The sequence below is a fragment of the Molothrus aeneus genome, chromosome 7 (genome assembly GCF_037042795.1).
Source record: "Molothrus aeneus isolate 106 chromosome 7, BPBGC_Maene_1.0, whole genome shotgun sequence".
In the NCBI taxonomy this organism is placed as follows: domain Eukaryota; kingdom Metazoa; phylum Chordata; class Aves; order Passeriformes; family Icteridae; genus Molothrus; species Molothrus aeneus.
Genome location: NC_089652.1, coordinates 7,546,965 through 7,568,095, shown reverse-complemented (window position 1 = coordinate 7,568,095; position 21,131 = coordinate 7,546,965). Strand labels below are relative to the sequence as shown.

The following is a 21,131-nucleotide window of genomic DNA, read 5'->3' as shown; positions in this document are numbered from 1 at the left end:
GTTTGTGAATATGGAAATCAAGCCTTTGTTCAAGATCAAGGAACCTGTGAGTGTTATCTTTTTTTGTAGACTGAACAAGAGGATGTAGGGTAAAAACAGAGAAGGAAGTGAGCAAGGCAATTGTCTCCTTCATGTCATCTCCATTATTTTGGGGATCATCCTTCACAGGCATGGGAAATAATCAAGCCTAGGCACTGTTAAAAGTGGAGGAAGCAATAAGTGCTAAAGGGATTTTAAACATGAATGTAGTAGTTCAAGCACTGGATAAAATTAATTCTACTGAGTGGTATTTACCTATCTCTGGAATAATCCTCCACCAATCTGCTTCTAATCAGAGCTGGCTTGCATCAGAATGTACTTGAACACTACGAACAACCAGAGCATCTTGTGAGAATTCCACCTACGTAGTGGAGACAAACTGACTGCAAAGATGAACATAATGAGGTGTTTCTAGAGCCCCAAGAAATGTATGAAATCTAGTTATCAGAGCACTTCAACATTAGCACCAGTGTTTATCAGGCAGTGGAGGGCTGCAGCCCTCTGTGCTAAGTGCCGTCCCCTGGGATGTGTCTGGAGGAGCAGCGTGTGCTGGTTGGGGTGCTGATGTCTTGTCAGGTGAGCCCGTTGTGGCTCAGGCACTCAGGTGAAAGCAGTAACACCACGAGTCACTGAGCCACATCCAGAGCAGGGTGACTGCAATTGTAGTCTGCTCTCTCATTCTGTGTAAAACCTCTTTTCCACGTGTTTCAAAACAGTTTTGTGCTGATATTTGAAACCTTGATTCTTTGAAAAGTGACTCTTAATCCCGTGAGAAAGAGGTGTCTGGTTCGTTTTTGTTTTTGTTTTTTTTCTTTTTTTTTCCATATTTCCTGCTATTTGAGGACCATCACACCCTCCAGGTAAGGCAGTGCCGGTGTGTCCGGGGATGGGGGCTGTGGAGTCCTGTCTCCCTCAGGGACGGGCTCCGTCCCATCGTTCTTCCCTGAAGAAGGCAGTGCCGGGCCGGCCCCGGGCTAATTGCGGTGATTAATTGCAGGTGAGCTGCGCGCGGGCCAATCGCGGTGATTAATTGCAGGTGAGCTGCGCGAGGGGTTTGTGAGGCAGGCGGGGCCGGGGCGCTCCCCATCAGTCCCACGGCCGGCCCCAAACGGGGTTCTGCGGGAGCTGCTGCGCTTATCTCCCGATGAAAAGGTTCGGTTTGTGTTCTTTGTGTGCTTTTGGGTATTTTGTCGGGGTTTTTATTGGTTGTTTGTTTTGGTTTTTTTTTTTTTTTTGGGTTTTTTTTTGTTAGTTTAAGTAAAGAACGAGGGCGGCTCGAAGCCCAGCAATCTCCAGGTGAGCGCAGTCCTGTGGGAAGGAGCAGGGCTGAAGAGTGATTCACCAATATTGCCATCAACTTTTTACTAAGCACCTGAAAAAACTAATAATTTACTCACATGCCTTTATTTATTGTCTTTCCTCAGTGTTATCACTCAACACGTGCTGGTGGAGGAGCTGCTGGAACAGCCACAGCCGATGGGAAAAAGCCCATGGAAACCTCAGGAACCAGAGGTGCCGTGCCCGTTTTCAGGTCAGGTGTGCATGGAAATAAGGTTTTGTGAAATACTGCAAATGTTGGCTGCAACTTACTTTTACTGCCCTTTTTCCACCCTGACAGACTTTGCTAACTGTGCTCGGTGGCTCAGCTGATGAGGGTAGTAACTAATCAAATTCTTGAATAATTTGGAGTTGTTGCATCTGCTGCATCCTGATAGGAGAGGAAGCAGAACTGTGTGTGCCTGGGAATGAGTTATTAATGAAGTGGTTACAGAAACAATGGTTTTGTTCTGCTCTGTACCTCATGAAAGCTGTTAGCTTTTCTGAGGCAGGAGGAGGAGGAAAGAGATGGTTTCATTAGTAGCTGCCAGCATCCCAAAGTGCTCCTCGGGTATTGCAAAGCAGAACAGTATGAATTGCAGCAGAGATAAGGGATGGTAGAAGCCACACAAGTCTGCTCTGTGCTTCTCTAGATACCATCACAGTGTGTTATGAGTAAATTAGGGTAGCAGCATCTGTTTGCCACATATGTAAACTGCTAAGTAAACGCCTTGAAGGTAAGAAAAAAAATGCTTCTGTTTTGAGTATGAGAACAACTTTTTGTCTAGGTGTTAATATAATAAAAAAAAAAGAAAAATGAACAGTAACTCACATAAATATTTGAACAGTTTCATCACTTTAAGTAGGCTTTAGGGAGCATTTCTAGTAAATAGAGTAACTTTTGTGTTCATAAGCACAGTGCTACAACAGTCTGACCTCAGCCTGGGTTAATGGGAAATTATAGAACGAATGAAAATTTCAGTTCTAGCATCAGATGCAATATAAGGGGTGGTTTTATTCTCTACCTAGTCCTGAGAGACTGGATGTGAATACTGAGTGTGTTTAGCAGAACTGTGCATTGCATTCCAGTTAATCATTAGAATAGAGCAAAGCATTTATTATTTTCCGAGAGAAGAAGTAAAACCATTCATAGAATATTGATGAGACAATGTGTTTAAGGCTCAGGATTTTCTTTCCTGTGCAGTTTCCAAGACAGTCCATGAAAATCCCATTCCTTCCATCCAGTCTGGCCTGTGAAAGGCATTGCTGCTTCAACTTCCTCTTGTTCTTTGTGGTTACTGATGATGAAATGATTAGATAATTACAGGTTATCTTAGTAGAGTTCTCAAGAATTGTGCTGGACAAAGTTGTTAAAGGAGAAGTGTTGCATAGTGGTTGCTCATTTGTCTTTACCTATTTTTCCCTCACTATAAAAATACACAAAAATTGATAAACATTGACTTAATCACTTCTGACCAACCCCAAGGCCTGAGTGTGTGGACTGATCCTTTCTTTTGCTGTCCCTTGATGGAATCTTAACCAGTTAGGATGTTAGTGCTTTGCAGAATTAGGCATCAAAATTGGCCAGACTGACTAAAACGTGGATTTATAAAGTAGAAAGAAAAAAAAAAGGTTTTTCACCAGCTTTTATCTGGCTACATTTTTTTGTCTTGCTGGGGTTTGGTGTTCTATTGTCTCTTTGACAATAACCTTTTCAAGGCTTTTCAGAAAAAGGGCACATAAGCATTGGAAAGAGTTATTTGTTCACAGCAGTAACATGATTCAAGAAAAATAGGTATGTTACAGTTGGAGAGCAGAATTTTATTTGTATTTTAAGATAATGCCATGATAATTAATATGACTATTTCAATTTCAGCCTTTCTTCTACTTCAGTGCTGTGCTGCATTGCCATTAACAGGCAGGATTATGCCCAATAAGTTGGTTTGAACTAGAGTTCAAACTTTAGTCTGAGACTAATTCATTGGATAAGAGTGAAATCTGTCCAGCTTGTAACTTAATGAATAAATTCCATTTTTAAATTTGGTAAAATTGTTCTGTAGTGAACAGCACTTATTTTTGTTCTGTAATGACTTAGTAGAATGGTTTAAGAGGATTCATTGTCAAGCAGCCTCTGGTAGAAATGTGGTCTGTTTTTCTTGCAGTCAGTTTTGGTGTTCCCCTGCCTGAGGAATGAGAGTTTAACTCCCATGCCATGAATAACATTGTGAGGCAGTGTGAACTTGGGAAGAAATGGTACAACGTTTATATCTCTTAGTTAACATGTTTTTTTAAAATAAATACACAATGGTTGTATCACATTTAGAGAGCCTTTGTACCAGCTGATAGAGATTCCTTGATTGAGCAGCTGATTTCTATAAACAGCCCGTGTGTAGGCAGGGTAGCAGGAGGGCTGATGGGAGGAGTAGGATTTAGGTTTTTATTGCTGATCGTAATCATGTAGTGACTCTGGAGTGTGGGGGTGTGCAGAAAAGGCAGTGAAGAGTTCCATGGTATTTCTGAAAGCAATAAGAGAGAAAGAAACCTCCAAAAACCACTGGGGTAGTTACTATACAAGAGGAAACAAGGTGACAAAGGCAAGTTTGCTGGTCATTTTCAGCTGCAAGTGCATTTAAAACACTTTTGTTTGTTTTTAAAGGTTTTTATAGTGGCGATGAGGGCTTGCAGATTTGAGAATTAGCTAAAGGTAAATGGAGAATTTAGATGTGCTGTGAAAGAAGGAAACTTAAGGTGTTGCTGCTGAAACCTCACTACGTGATCCTCTCCCTTTTGTTTGAACAAGATTGTTGATTATCTTTACTGAGATCAGTGAGTTGGGTGAGGACAGCAGGGTGCATGTGATTGCTGGAAACAACAGGAAAAAGCAGAGTGTGGGAGGCTGGGAGATGTAGGAGGATGTCCAGCTTTGGGAGGCAGGGAGTTTTTAGACTGATGAGCATTTGAGCTGTGAAATGCAGCATGGCTGCAGAAAATGTATTGCATTGTTAGAAGGAAAAGGCAGGTTGTTCCCCAAGAGAAGAGAAACCAGGCACAGTAAGGCAGGCAAGGGAAGTGACAGCCCCACATTCCTGCCACTAGCAAGCAGGTTCAGAGGACATTGAAAAAGCAAGGAGTCAATGGAATATCCTGTCTGACCTGTCAGCAGTGAGAATTTCACAGATGAGATCACTGGATCTTTTATAACATGAAAAACAAGAGTTTAGTTAAAGCTTCAACTTCAGTGCTGATGGCTCAAATCTGGTTGCAGTTACTGTCTTGCTCTCCCTCAGCTTCTCAGATTAATGTCTACATTTGTGCCAGCTGCTTTCTTTTTCCACTCTAAGTGTATCTGGAGGTACAAAATGTAGTCCCCTGTCAGAGACTGTGCACACAAAATAGGCCAAATGAGGGGTTTGGGCATTTCACTTTTAGGGGTGGACTTGGAATGTAGCTGCCAGCTCAGAGTTGCCTTATTGCTAAACTAATAAAACACATTATTGAGCCAGGTTTCCAGCCTGGAATGGGATGGTTTGGGTTGGAGAGAAAGATCACCCAGTGGCCACTCCCCTGCAAAGGATCTTTCACCCTGTGTGGGTAGGAATGACCATACCACCCACCAGATCATTGTGATTACCTTACTAAACCTTCAAATGAAATGTGCCTCTAATGTTGTAAAATGAACCTGTCAAGTTCAACTGCAACTCTGAGTCAGTAGGGTTTTGAATTTTTATTTTTTTTTAATAATTTTGACTTAGATTTTCTGATTCTAGAGACAATCTTGAGCTACAATCCCAATACAAATACTTCATTACAAATGCCCGCATTTGGATGCATTGCTGTCTGCCTATGGAATGGTTGATCTGTGTCATATTATTCTGTAGCACTATACTTGTAAGTTTTCAAGTCCCTTCCCTAACAACTTGAATTAATCAAAATGTTGCCAAATAAGGCTCCCTTATCTAATCTAATGACTTGTTCATGTTAGTTTAAATACTTGCTGTGTAATCAAACTACTTAATAGAGATATAATTAAGTATAACTTTAAACATTAACCACAAGGTGTGATTTATGCTGTCAACCTTTTGCTGAGGGAGAGTAAAACTGCTCTTATTCTAAGGAATTCCACTTTTTTGCAGCTTCTTTAAGCAATTTAAATCAGTTTTCAACTCACTTCTGTGTTTACAGAAGTTTGCCAAAGATCAGAAAATAGATGGCAAACATTGCTTCTCTTGTTTCTCACAAGAATTAGTTTTCTCTACTAGTACCAATTTGTAATCCAATTTTTCCTACTAAAATGTGTGACCCAAGTCTGAGAAGACATTAGGAAGCAAAATTGAAGACTAACAATGCCCTCAAATTAAAAAGAACTCTGAGGAGAGGTCGATGAGGGAAGGATATATATATATATATATATATATATAGGGAAGGATTTTCCGAAGGAGATAATTGAGTTGTTCATCCTGTGCAGGCTTGCAACTTTTTTTAGTGAGATGGCCTGGAAAAAAAAATTATTTGTTTATATTTTCATTTCAAAATTAGGCCTGAATATCCCGGTATGTCTAGAGCAAGAGTCTGCCTTAGCTGTGAAGCAGCAGCATGGTCTCTGTGGATTTCATATCCTATTTTCAACTTGTCTGTGTGTGCTGCACTGCTTTACTGCATCCGAGTCACTTCACACTGGGTTTAAACTCCCAAATTAGCAACAAGGAAGCTGGAATGCCTGGAAGATGGTGGGGGGAAAAAGAAAACATGGATTACGTCTTAATCAAAAGAACATGCTGAGTGAAAGGGTGATGTACATCTTGTAGTGATGTACACCTCTACTTCCCATGCAAGCTATTTTTGTTTGCCTGTTTTCTGAAAGTAGCTTAAATTGGTAACTAAAGGAATGCAGGAATAAATATCAAATTTCATACTGCTTTTACAATTGTTTCCATTCTTTTAGGAACTTAATGTATCAGTCTTGTTTTTTTCCTCTTGTTGAGAGAAAAATTGAGGGGATAGACTGGAGAGGTGAGCATAGTTTTCTGTGTTTTGTGGGTTTTGTAATGAACAGAGGAAAAACACTTCTGTGACTTGCAGCTTATGGTGCAAGATGGAGAGGAAGTGTGGTGTTCTGCATGTTTTGACTTTTAAAATGGACAGCAATGTGTTCAGGGGCTAAGTATTCTCTTAACTTTCATGTTTTACGTCATTCAGTGGTTTTATGTGATAGGCATGAACCTTTGTTCAAAAACTTTGTAAGCATTTAAGTATTTATCCAAATTTTTGATGCCGTGTTTTTTCACTGTGCACTATTTATACTTTTAAAAATATATAAATATTAAATTTATCACTTGAACTTGTTTCATCTTTTACAAGGCAGAATACAATTTGGAAATTGTTGAGTTTTAGCATTACAGGAAATGGCTCAAGCTATGACTTTTACCATAAACTATGTTTGTAATCATTAGCACTTCAGTTTCTCTGTTAATAAGCACCAGTGTGGAATTACTATGTATTTTTTGAAACCAGAAAGTATGGATTCATCTGTTGCTGATTATCATGTTACCACATGTTAATTATGCCTGGCAAAAAATTTGTTCTTTTCCATTATATGTTTGTGGAGAAGCCAGTTAGTTCTGCTTCATTTCAGCAAACTGGGCTGATGCCCAGACAACTATTAGCAGCTTCATTGTCATTATTTATACTGAATGGCAAAATTTGTCATTATCAGGGTGAACTGTGCAACTTGAAAGGGAAATTCTTGGCCAAACATGTTTGTTTCTTTTCCTTTCTAGTTATGCCATGGTCAGGACAGCTATGTGTTCACAGGCCCTGTTGTTTTTATTGGGTATTTCCATCAATTAAAAAAAAAAACCCTTCATTTTTTGCCACTAGTCTTGGTTATAAGGCATCATGGCCATGTGAGGGAAATCTGTTAAGTACCTGAGGAAAACACCAGTAATGCACTCAAATTGTGATTCAGCTGTTTTTCCCTGGGGTGAATCTGCGCAGCCAGGAGTAAAACCCATCTTAGTGAGTAGCTGTGCTACAGTTACTCTGTGATTGTTGCTTTTTAAAGTAACAGTTGTATTTCAGCACCACCTATAGGTATTTAAAGGAAATCTATTTAGCTCAATGGCAGGATTCACAAATGGGTTCTGCATTAATTGAAAGCGAGGTTGTTTGTGACAATTGCATAGCTGCTGTTACATTTTTCATCTTTAACCTTGGCTCAAAAATGTAGTAGCATGCTATGTAATGCCTATGAGATACGCTATGACATTAAATTTGTTTGATTGAAGGAATATTTAGTATGAAACTGCATGATCAGAGGCCATCAGAGGAAGCTTCATGAGATGCAGTTTTCACAAATAGTGTGAGTTTTGCAGGTTTTGTCTTTTAATGTAACAAAGGACTGGGAGAAAAATTGAAGGTTTTTAATAATGTCAGATTTTCTCTGGATTCACAGGTGGGTTTTCTGTACTTTAGGAAGTGTTTTTATTGATTAAAACTAAAGAATCTGCCTTCATTGTTTAACTTACTCAAATATGGCTAAGATTTATAAGTACCTGGTACTTATAAAAATATAAATTTTATAAATTTATAAATTTTATAAATTTTTTGATCCAGTGTCTCTTTATGAGGAATGATTCAGTTTTTTGAATTGGGCATGAGTGGCAGAATTACTGGCCTTTTGAAAAAGAGAAGATATGAGATATAACCTGAGTTCTTACTCAGGTTGCCTGGTTTTCCCAGAGAAAGTATCTCAGAACTCACAAATGCATGAGATCTCTGAAGGCAAAGTGTCCCATTATGCCAGTGCCCCCTGAATTTCATTTTAATATTTTATGCAGAACCTTAAATTTACATATAGTTTAAACAAAGGGCTTGTGTTAGGTTTTATGGTTTTTTTCTGTGTGGTTTTTTTTTTTTTATTCTCTGTCTGTAATGGTTGCAAAGAGGACAGAAGTGTTTGTTCTTCCTAGTCAAGCACTATAGGCAGTAGAAAGAGAATTTGTCAGGACCGTAGAAGGAATTGTCCCTTTTATGACAGTGAACAAGACTGATGGCAGATGATATGAGGAAACATCATTGGCAGATCTTTGTGTTTTCTAGTAAGTGATATTTAGTTATATTAGCTGTTCCTGCAGCTTTCTGTAACAGAGACACCATTTGTTCCTGCAGGTATCTTTACAATTGTACAGATACTGTTCTTGTATTGTGCTTTATATTTGCCTTTGGACAAAAAAATTGCTGTAAATATTGCTACACAATCTTATGAATTGGGAAGGCATTGAAGAGACAGTGGAGAAAGGAAGAAACAAAAACATGAAAAATCTAAAAGAGGGATTGGCAGCCCCTGCTTGTTGTGGTTTTGTTTATTTTTAATAGATAAATACAGCGACAATGAGAAGTTAAGTGATCTCTCCAAGAACAGTCTAAAAAAGATATTATTGTCCAGAAAGAGTCTATGACATTCTGCAACCCAAACCAGAAGCACTCCTTTTGCTCAAGCTCTCCAGTGTGTAGTTAAGAGCAGATGTTGCTGTGGGTGGAGTGGGGAGGGTCCCAGTGAGGAGCCTGGCAGGATCAGACCTAGGTTATAAACCTTGGGCTGCAGTCCAAGACTGAGGAAGAGCAATGCTGGAGCCTTGGGCAGGAAATCTTCTGTTCTGCTCCTGCTTTAATGCCTTGGCATGAGTAAGACTTGAAAGATGATATTTCTGTTGTGGAGCTCCTCATGGCTTTGGTGCTGCAGGAGCCATAAACTGCCATAGATTGACACTCTCTCTTAGTGAGCTTTAGCTCTATTTCTGCAGGGTTTGTCAGTGCCTGCCCTTTCCTCAGATCATGGCAAGCAATGGTGCTTGTCTAATCGCTCTTTGAGGGTCACTGGGGCTCGTTATCTATAATGAAATGCCAAACAATTAAAACATACACGATTTTAAGGTCAGAGAGAAGTAAGTTGGTTTCTGGCCAATAAAGCTGCTACAACAGTGATTAGAGGAGTTTGCTCTCATTAATGGTGACAAGCAAGAACCAGAAAGACTTTGCTTCATAAATGTAATGTCTGCTGAAGTTTCCAGTATTTTTACTTAGATTATGTGAAAGAGCCAGCAAGGAGCTAAAGGAATTACCTTATAGTGTGGTTGTGTGTGAAGAATGTTGTTCTTGACATCCAGCCAGCAATGTGAGCACATTGTTCCAAACATGCTTTGTAAGAAAAGCCAGTTGGGGAAAATGGCCCTGCTCCCCTGCTCTGTGCTTCTGGAATAGAATGTGTGTTTTATGACCTTGGGGAGCTTGTGGAAAGGAATAACATACTGGTCCAATGCAAAAGCAAGTTTCCTGAAGCTGTGCTGCAGTTCCCCAGGACCATATCACTGTAAGCCTCCTCCCTTGGCTTGAGAGCTGTGGGGGCTCCAAGTGACTTCACTCCTTGGCCATCAAATTGCTGTTTCTAACCAGGAATGCTGAAAGCAGTGCAAGGGCTCACCCTCTGCACAGCAGCAGAGTTGAATTGCCTTGCTTTGGGCTTAGCTCCATCTACATCACGTCCTGTCTATGGATAAAATTGCTTAATAATGACTTCAATTTGCATATTTCACAGTGATTGAGAGCCTGTGGTACAATTCTTACTTTCAAATCCTGTTCATGCAATATAAGTCTGTTCTGTATTTTCACAGCAGCAGATAATGCTTGAAGGGCTAACTTCTTAATTCCCCAGAGGCTATAATTTCTACTTACCCTCTTATCAATGGTTATTTTCTTTTCTTATTTTCTCTCTCTGATTTATTTTGTCTTATAAAACTTTATATTGTATTAACAGACAGGATAACTTGTTCTATAGCTTGTTAAATAACTCTATCTTGCCGAAGTTAATCTTAATTAGGTCTGGAATTCAAAAGCCCTAAATTGATACACAGTTTCTGAAAGCCCCTGCATTATCCCTGGAAGCATGGAATGCTTAAACAGCTCATTTTGAAAAAAAAAGAAACATCAAGAAGTGAAAATGGATTCTAATTAAATGATTCACTTAATTTGTTGCTTCTTAAAATAGACTGCTGCAGACCCTTTTTTTTCAGTTATAGTATTTCTTTTTGCTTAGATTGTTCACAGAGATGTGTCTTTTCTAGAAGTTTACTCTGTGTATCACCTGGTTTACCTCCAGACAAAGAGCCTTTATAACTCAGACTTAGAAACCTGAACAAATAAACAAAATTAAAACTAGTCCAAAATTACAGTGACTGGGCTGGAAGAGGTTGAGCACTCAGCAACTAGGAAAACTTGTTCCTTGATCCCCTTTTATGTTTCAGTGGTGAGTTGGAAGTAGCTTGAATTCAAGTCATCATTGACCTTCTTTTGTAGCACATAAGTTGAAATCTTTCAGCTCTTTCTTATCCTAAGAAAATAAGTTATGCCATACGATATGCTCATACATTTTGGGGCAGGTTTTCTGCTGTTAATCCAGCAGCCGTGGATGAGCAGAGCGCCTCATACAAAATAAAAAAGATTCCATTCAGGTATTTATTTCTTCATCTCCTGTAGATGCAAAACCATGGGTAGGAACAGTTAGAAAAAGGTCATTCTACCAAGAGGTTTCTCTCTTTAATGGGAACAATAAAGCCTTTGTCAGCTACCAGATGTGCAGGCAAATTGAGAGGTGACCTGTGGATTGATCCTGCAAGACAAAAAGGGCTTCTATCTCCATTAGCTGCACCATTCATTTAGAGTTTTCTTTCTGTTGTCTTGGATTTAAATCATCATTTTGGAACAGAAATTTGACTAAAAATATGCTGGAAAAAAACCGTCTTTTATTCTGTACAGTAGGATTCACTGCTGTTAGATTAAGAAATTGTTTTCTTCTTTTGAAATGATTTAAGTGATTGACCTAGTGGATGTTCCATATGTGGGGGCTTTGTGTGTTTGTGTGTGCTTTCAAGAGCCATGAATTATAATTTGACATAATTTTGTAATTAGTCATGACATGTGCTTCATGTTTTCTTGCGGCATATTCCAAAGATCAAGTCTTTATAATCAGAAGCATTTGTTCAGGTAGGAAACTGCTCTGTGTAAAAAGCATTGACTGTATTGCAATGACTTTGATAACAACACAAATGTAGAGACAAATTTAGGACAGTGAGATAAATTTTTATAGAATTTTCTCGTGATACTGACCAAAGGAGTGAGTAACTGTTGTATTTCTAAAGAGGTACAGAAGTTCCCCTGGGAAGCTTTTTAAAGCAGTAAATATATTATTGAGTACTCCAGAACTCCAAGCAGAGCAAATGTGAGTTCTTTACTACTGAGGTCTGCAAAGATACCCAGTTTTCAGGTTCTGGTTTTTGTTTTCAAGGCCTTAAAGCTAATACCAACAGCAATAAGTAAAGTATAGTTTCCCATCAGGTTGTGTTATCTGTGTCATCCCACAAAAAAAAAATTGTATTCTAAATCCTGGCTAAAGCTTCTGCACACTTTAGGCTTTGAGATTAATAGGAACCCCTTGTGCACAGAGAAGTTGAACCTCACAGGTTTCTGTACGGTTCAGGTTACTGAAACACCTCTGCAATTCAATTAATGTGTTACTCCAAGAAGGTATAGAAAAAGCAAGTGAAAAAATGGAAACTAATGAGCATGTGAAACAAAACTGTAATGCATCACATGGTGGCCATGCAGTGACACAGCTGAATCCTTGGGAATGCTTCCTCCCCCTCTAGTGGTTAAACTGCTTTTCTGAGCAGTGGACTTCCAAAATCTGCCAGAGCCAAACACTTGCAGATGTGCCAGAGAACATTGGAGTATCTCCAACTGGGAGGTGGTAATTATTGAGCTTTCCACTTTGTTTCAAGTCTGCTTATTTTGGAGGAGAAGAGATGTTCTCACAAGTAGCCACTGTAATACCAGAGAATTAATGTGGTTCTTTACTGTACAAAAATATACTCACTGGAGGATTGACTTTTTTCCCCACAGCCATTGCTTGGTACCACATACAGAGAATATTTTCTGTGTCACCTATAAGTGGGGAAAAACAGTTGGCAGCTGGTGTTATGAGGTTTTATTTGTTGAGGGGTGTTTTTGCGAGTTTGTTTTTTGTTTGTTTGAATCCTTATATTTTAGAAAATCCAAGCATGTGAACAAAACAATCTTCACATATCCTACAGTGGGTAAACAAATCACCAATCCTATTTCCATCCAGAAACATGTTGTACTGTTTAACCTCAGATGTGTAGATTGTGTTGGGGCTGATGATGCTACACTGAGCAGGCTGTCCGCTTTCAAGGTGGTTTTGAAATGAAAAGTAATGGGATCTTTGCAGGCACAGCACAGGCATTGGTATAAAACATCAAGGTCCATCTGTGAGCTGGGGGAGAGCTCCAGGCTTGGTTTATAACCAGCCCTGCTGGTTACTGCAGAGCTGAAGGAACTTCCTTGGATTTCACAGGCACAAGGAGGAGTTGGACACAGCAGAGGAATAAATGCCATCTTCCCTCTTTGATAGCAGTAAAAACTACACCTAAGTCACAAATGATCCTGAGAAAACAGCAGCAAGTAATCAAATGGAATATTGTTAAGTTTAACCATTTTCACTAAAGAGCAGCAACAAGCCACCAGGAAACTCTTTCCATGTTTGGTGTTTTAAGCACCTGAGCCTTGATAGGCCTTAGAGCCATGCCAGGTCTTGACAATAGATCATTAATTGATTAATCAGCACTCCTTAATTTCATAAGTAGAAAGAGCTGGTAGTTTGTTATTCACACAAGTATTTGGGTTAAAATTTTTCAGCTGTCTCTTGTGAGAAAAGCATTGATAGTTGAGGATGATATTTTGGTCAGAAAAATGAGTATTCCCTTTAAAAATCAAAGGACCTTCTTTCAATGATGTGAATGTTTTGCAAAAAGAACTTTAGTTTCAGAAAAAATCCTCTTTACTGAGGGAATACATATTTTAGCATGATTTTTTTCCCCAGAAATACTTACAAAGTCACCCCAGGGATTCATCTTTAAATAAGTGTCTCTTGTTTGGAGCAATTAAAACTTTCTATTTTTTCTTTTTCTTCTGTTTTCCAGCTGGTCTGTCCACCTGCTTACAGTTTGTATCCAAAAAGCAAAGTTGAGAAACCCATAAGATCTTTCTGTTTTAAATGGAACAAAACAGTGATAATGCCTGTATTCTTCATTTATTTCTACAATGTTGACTTAATATGAAAAAAAGTAAACTAAAGCATACAAACCCAACCAAAAAAGCCCCAATTTGTATCCTGATTAATAGCACTAATTTAATTGTCATTGTTGTGTAAGAAAGAAATTCTATAGTAAATTCCAAGATGCCTATGTTGGAAATGGTTAATTATAATAGTACACATTCTCATGAATAATTTCTTTTTTCTCATGAGTAACTGATAACTCTGAAAGATATTCAACTTGGCTTTCTTGTTATTTTTGACCCTATCATCTGTTCCCTGCACTACAGTAATAGAAACAAAGAAACATCCTGAAATTTAAAAATACTTTTGCCTGTATATGTATTACTTCATATTCTGTGGAACAAGTCCTGAAAAACTTTATTTTCTCCTTCCATTTCAGGGTATGAACAATTCCAACCCTAGTCTGGGTCCGTAATCTCTTCAAGCCTCTTTTGCTTACAAAGCTACCGTACTTCTATCTTTGTCAGTTCAGTAGTAAGGACACTAAAAATAGGAGAGAAGTTTACCATTTGTCACTCTTGTGAAATGATTTAACCTCAAAACTTGACATCCTCTGTCCTGACCGAGTAGGAAATACTCTGTGTGCTATTACAACTCATTGTAAAATAAACCTGGAAGGAACAACTGAATGAACAGAGCCTTTTTAAAGGAAGCTGGTAATCACAATCTGTCCTTCTGCATATATAGTTCTTGTCTTAGTTTCCATTCCTGGCTGGAATCTAACCAGTGTATTCCAGAACTGCAGGGTGGCAGGGGAAGGATCGATCTATCTACTATACATGTTCCTCAAAATATTTTAAATTGGAAATATTTAAATCTATCTATTAATTGCATGCTTTCTTTTGCATCTAGCATCAAAGTAAGGTGCTGCTTCTATTTATTACCTTTGTTGTTTTTATTATCGTTACAAAGCATTTAAAGGAAAAAAATTAATTTGGTCAAATTATATGTGAATATCTTGATAGGATGAAAAGCCCCCATGAACACCTTGTATCTATCTAAGCAACAAATTTTTAAAATAGAATTGGAGGAATAAAATCTGTTGGGGGGAATATTTAAGCATCTTTAATTGAATGTGTTCCAACACAGCACTCTGATTGTAAAAAATCTGTGTTCAGCTAGTATTTAGCTATTGAGAAGAAACTGTTTCTGTGCTTGATTTACTGCAAGTAGCTTGTATTAAAAGCTTCTTTGAAACATAAGTGCCAGCAATTGTAGCTTGTTTTTGTGAGGGTTATCTGTCAAAGAAATTTATATGTGTCTATTAGAAGAGTTATCTGTGCATTAGAGCAGGGTGTGTGTATTACAATGTCTTAGCTCTGGGCAAATTTTCATACCCTGTGGTGTAAGCAAGCAAAAAATATCACCCCAGCTATCTCCCAGGCTGGAAAGTAATCAAATAAGCTGACAGGGTTCTGTCAGAATCTAGTGGAGATTTGTATAGTGTTAGAAATAGATTGCAGAGGATCAAAGAAAAATATTGAGTAATTCTTAATCTTCTTTTACCAATAGCACACAAGGTTTATGGAAAATCCTCCTTCGCTGCCTGTTTTCTTATTAAAACAGGCTAATTCAGGGAAGATGATGAGAATATTGCAGTGAGAGATTCTTGCCAGTTAAAAATTTGCCACTCAGCAAACTAGGATTTTACTATAACTGTTTGGATTTTCCCATAGGAGCCACACAGACTTCCATATGTTGTGAATACAGCTTTTGTAAGCATTCTGAACAGTCCTGTTAAACTCTGCTTTACTAAGGATGCACTTAGCACCCAGGAAACACCTTAAATACTGGGTTTCTTTCTTCTAATTCTAGCAGGATCTATTGCATTGTTCTCAGTCCCCCTGACTTCTCAGATTCTTTCTGATTTATCCTCTGGTAGCACTCTGAGTAAACCCAGCATGAGAGCCATCATTAGCTCATTTCTGTTAGAGCACTGCTGTGGATACAGTTTAAATTGCTTCATTCATCCAGTTACTGAGCAGAGCAACATGTCTGAACTTGCTGCAGGAGACAAGAATGCAGCATCAGGAAATTCCTCTGCAGCAACCTGTTGTGCTCTTCTCCTTTCAAAAGCACTGCCTTATTCCAGAGTTATGTTTAGAGTTAGGCACACACTTGAGAGACTTTGGCTGCTCAGCATTCCGGATGTTTACTCTTTGTTTTGAAACCAAAGTGCAAAACTCTTGTGGAAGGCATTATGTTCCATTTTCTGTCTCCTGGGGGAGGTGATCTTGCCAAGGATCTGTTTTGGTTTGCTGTTGTTTGGGGTGTTTGTCATGAAACAGTTGCATGGAAGAGATGTTTTGAATCCAGCATCTTCCTTGCAGTAATTTTGTTTCTGACGAAAGGAGGAAATGATTTTACCACTGACTAATTTGATGGATATCAGTCATCTAAGGTGGCTCTTGCCTAATGAGTTGGAAAGGGCTTTCCCACCTGGAGCAGTCTGACAGGACCTGTGACACACAACTTTTATCATGTCATAAAAGTTTCAATACCACAGTGTACAGAGTATTCCATGTTTGGCACAGTCTTCTCTTGATTGAATAGTTTGGGACTTCAAACAAGATTTTTTTTTCATTCATTTCTAATCCAGTACTTGTCCCTTTTTTGAACTGCAATCTGGTGTTTAGTCTTCTTCCACGTGTCCAGTCTCATTATTTATTATTTTCTATTGCCAGAAAAATAATATTAAATACTAAAAGAGTAAAAATCTTTTTCTCACTGCTAGGCAACATAAGCTTTGCTGAAGATGGATTGGTGCTCTGTCATCTATGAAACAAAATTGTTTCCAGTTTCTTGGAGGGCAGGAACTTGATAAAGGACTGGCAATTGTTCTGAGAGTTGTAAGCTGTGAGAAATGGATTTGTAAAGAATTTTTAGAACTTGATAGAAAGTTTATGCAGTTTTGAATATTTGTATATAAATATTGAGAATAAGGTGTGTTGATTTAGGAAGTAAATAATTTATGCTATTATTACTTAATAGCAGCATTGTGTGGTAAAAGCTAATAGGCTAAAAAACATTTTATAAAGTGTTGTAACCAAAGAAATAAGATAGCTTCTGATAGAATGGCATTGAGTTTTACATTTCTTGTGTCTCACTCTTCATCGAGACTGCTAATGGAATAAAATCTTTCAAAACACCTCTCAGTTGCCCCATCTATAAAAACGAAAGAAACCAGCAGTAAGCACTGTGTAAAGAGCCATTCCCTGGTGAGCATGTGCACTGCAGTAACTCTCACAGGAACAAGTGGCTGGGTTTAGCTGTCTAATGACTTCTTCTGAAATGTTGAAATGTTTGTTTTGCTTAGAGATGCTGTCTTAGATACTGGATAGCAACTGATAAGAGACAAAATTTGGGTGGTGTTTTCCAAAGGACTTTGCTGTCTCTGTGATTCCTAGAGAAGCCTTTTCCTCTCCAAATGGAACAGTGCAAGTCAGTGGTCTGGGGAGGCAGCAGCCAGCCTCAGGAAGGGCAGGTCTTTACCACAGTAGTTGTCGGTAATGCTTTATTTTGGATTTTAGCAGATTGGAAAACAGGTTTCCTGCTTGGGTGCCTGGGTTGCCTTCCTGTGTCTGGAGCATGAGCAGGCAGGAGGTGATGGAGCAGAAATGACAAGTGGGGCAGGGGTGCTGGGAGGCACTAGGGTACCACGGTGGGGCTGGGAGGAACAGAAGGCAGCAGGCCTGGCCCTGGGGCAGCTGGGGCTGGGTCCAGCTCTGTCTGCCAGGAAATGCCTGTCACGGGCTGCCCAGGCTCCCCAGAGCTGGCAGCACGTGGTGGTGTCCTCAGTTGCCACCTCCTTCACTTAACCAAACCCTTAAAATACTTCCCTGAAAATGTTCTGTGGGACTCCTGCTGCTGCTCCTTATGGCACGGCTTGTGCATCTCCTGCACCTGATTTATTCACCAGCCACCACGCAGGGGAAGGCTCAGCCTGGGGGAAACTGGCACAGTGCAAAACCCAAAATGACACACAAGGTGGCCGGGGTGCAGCCTGGAGGAGCAACTGTGACTAGTTCCTCCCAGTCACATCCTCTGAAAAGAAAATAACTTTCACTTCTATTCACCCTATGCCAAGACAAAACACAGGCATGCTCACAGCTTTCTGAGAAATCAGTAGAAAGTCCAATGAATGGGAAGTTCTGCTTGTTTTGTGGTTTTCTCTCTAAAAGCACAGTCTGTTTAATTTCAATTTGTTTCATTTAACCAAGAGTTAGAAACAGCTAAATAATACTGTCAGAGTATATCTCTAATTGGTGGTTTTGGTGCTGCTAGAATACATTTCAAGGAGGGTTGGAAAAACCCATATAAGGAGTCTCTGACAATGTAAGCTACTTATATACATGCTGAAGTTAGTCAATTTTCAACATTCTGAGCATGTAGAGTTGTGTTTCTTGTACTATTTAGCCTTTGCTCAGTTTTGTTAAAGCAAGAGATAGGTATTTTAGATAATGCAATAGTCAATCATTTAAATTTACAGCTTACGTGAACCTACCAGGAACTATTTTTGAATGATTAAGGAAATATTATATCAATTTCATCTGTATTCATAAATAAGTATATTATTCTGGTATGGTGTGGGTATGTATATATAAGTAATGGCAGGAATATGTATACTGTGCATACATAAAAAGATATACAGAAATAAATCTCTCATCAGAGCAGTGGAAATAAAAATGGGCACACAAATTTAAAAGGAAAGATTTTTAAAAGTTTAATGGAATATTTTCCCCTGAAAGCAGAAATTATCCTCAGGCCTGAATATTTATAAATATTTAACTTATGATAAAACTCACACTGACTGCAGCCTGATCAGGAATGCAAACCAATAATAGTAGTAATAAAGAATGCATAAATACAAATGTAGGTTCTGGCTGTTTCCACATAGAACACCAAAGCTCTCAGTGCTGCAACAGTGACATCCAGTGACTGAGGCAGCCAGTCCTGGGCTCAGGCTGCATTTGGAATGAGCACTAAAGGACATGGATAGGAAGGGATGTTTGTTTGCTAGGATCTTTAGTGCAACACTGGAATCATTAAGAGGATAATTGGAAATGCCATGGGAGAATGAACAGCATGATAAATAGGTAATCAAGAAAAATGATGTGTTGAATTAATCCATATCTGTTTCAGAAATAGGCATTTGCTGAGCCAAACAAGGAATGTATTGTTTTAAAACAAGTGCTTTATCCAGTGAGGCAATTTGTTCCATGAGCCTACACACACCCCCTTTTTTATTATGTAACAGAATTCAGTAGGTAACACTTCTACTCTGTTTTGCTGCAGATGTGATCTACCTCAGATCTAAATTCAGCTGTATGGTGGAAAGTTCTTTTGATTTTTCAAATAAATGAAATAAAAAGACCAAAAAGAAATAAGAAACCTGCCTTTTGTAGGGAAGGTAATAAAATGCTCACGGTCCTTTTACATAAGACATCATTTTCTCTGTTTTGGTTGAAGATATTGTGAGGTTTAATGAAATTCACACTTCATAAAGCTGCTGGCTCTAAAACTGAGTGGCATTTGATTCTGACCTGACCCCCTACTTCCTTACTTATCCTTTTTTTTTTTTCATTGGGTAGGAGTCTTGAAAATCTCCACGTTATTCCAAATGTCACATGATATCTGCTGTACTTTGATTCCTGTAATTGAACTACAGAAGTAGCTTATCTGTGGGCTTTTAAAAAAGGTAGTAATGGGAACTAATTTTTTAGGATTTCAACTTCAAAGCATGCTCCAAGCTGCCCACATTTTACTCTTAAGAAACTGAAGAGCTAAAAAAAGGTATATGAGTTATATAAGGTCATAAGCAAAAAGAAATGCACAGAAAAATGAATTAAAAGAATTACAAGGGAAACAGCTGCCCAGATGGAAACATGAAATGGGAAAGTTTCTCACATCTGTCTTCTACCAAGAGGCAGTAGTTTGATTGTGATACAGGAAAATAAGAGAAATTAAATCCTTAGGGTTACATTGCTTCTCCCTGCTTGTTCTAAACAATATTCAGATTATTAAATACGCTGGGTGTTTAATCCCTGATTCATCTGGTGTCAACAAATGCAATGTTATATTCTGGTGGTATGCTAATACTGGGTTTCTATAGGGTATAAGATGACATAGTGTTCTGCCTAATAGAAGGAGAGCCCTTTTGGCATTTTTTTAAGCCCTGGATTTGGTGGAGGGAAAATTTTATAAGTTCAACTTCTTTCAGGAAAAAGAACAACAGCACCAGCTGACAGCAGAACCTCTGTACTTCTGCTGGGCAAAGCAGAAATTTAATTTCAAGAGAACTGACTGCTCACCATAAGACAGCTGGGCTTAGAAATCAGAAAGGTAGATGCTGAAAGTATTCCTTGCTGCTGCTCAAAAGGTTGGGTAGCTCAGCTTGGGAAGATTTTCAACTAGTAAGAATTTGATCTGATAATCACTTTCCTCTCATCCATCACTCAGTTCCTCTTCTCACCCTTGAAGAAAAAAAGCACATTAGGATAGTCCACTTACCCAATTTACCTTTGATAGCCCTGTTAAAGATTTGACTTTCAAAGCACAAAACCCCAAGAAAAAAACCCAGCAAAAATAAATTTGAATGTTAAGTGTTGAAGATTCTCCCTTTTAAAGATGCTTAAATATTTAGATGTCTAAAATTTATTTTAAAGATGTTTACATACTACATTTCCATTAGTAATGGTATGTGTTATTTAGTTATCACTAGTTTGGAGTGAGGATAGAAACAAAGCCTGAATTTTTGTCCTCATTGTATTATCTCAATGTTCTGCTTTCAGGAAAAATAGTCACCTTCTATGTTCATTTCAGTTTCAGTCTTTAGAAAACCCTTGAGATAGCCATGGTTTTTAAATAAGATCAGAAAGTTACAGGAAAGAAACAATAAGAGTGGAGGAGTGCATCAGAGAGACAGCTCTTCCAGTCACAGCTGCTGGATTCTGATCTTGCTTTCACTAAAGGAAGATCTTTCATTTTCACTTCCATTCATGTGTTTTTAGTAAGCATTGAAATATTTATTACTACAGAGACCACTAAAATGGAACAAGTATAAACCAGTAATAGAACCATTTGTAAAACTCATGCTGAAAGGCAATTAAGCTATGTTCCTCTCTTTCTCTATGTTCCCCCTTTAGAAGCTAGCTAGGATTTTGTGTGGCCGTGGTGACAGTGACTGCCACATCTTGGCTCTCACTTTTAGGCTCTCTGGGCTGAGCCAGCTGTGCTGGTTGTGGTTCTCCTGCCAGATTGATCTCAGGTTCCTTATCCTTATGAGGATTCAGAAATGCCCGTGCTGTCCCATCTCCTAGCACCAGTAGGCGAATTAAGTTATGACTCAGTTTGTTGGAGCAGGAGGCAGACAGCTCTCAGCTCTGAGGAAATTTGTAGACCGAAGCAGTGGGAAAATCAAGTGGCATCGCTAGAGGGCAACAAGACATCACAGACTTTGTGTTGTTAAAGCTCGAGCAATGTCACACCCTCACCGAGGAACAGCTGTTTGAGGAGCAGCTTATGTAAACCTTTGTGTTTTCCCAACTGTGTGACATAGCGAATCTTGCTTCAGAAGTGATAGAGCTTA

At 38.8% G+C, this 21,131-nt stretch overlaps 1 protein-coding gene across 1 annotated transcript in view; it reads left to right on the top strand.

The window, feature by feature from the left end:
* The first annotated feature begins 884 nt into the window (after positions 1–884).
* TFPI (tissue factor pathway inhibitor) overlaps positions 885–21,131 on the top strand; it is a 57,970-nt gene continuing 37,723 nt past the window's right edge. Inside the window, exons 1-2 of the mRNA XM_066553977.1 lie at positions 885–899; positions 1,464–1,570. Of these exons, the coding sequence (XP_066410074.1) occupies positions 1,516–1,570 (55 nt within the window). The 5' untranslated portion in view covers positions 885–899; positions 1,464–1,515. The remainder of the gene's footprint in view (positions 900–1,463; positions 1,571–21,131) is intronic.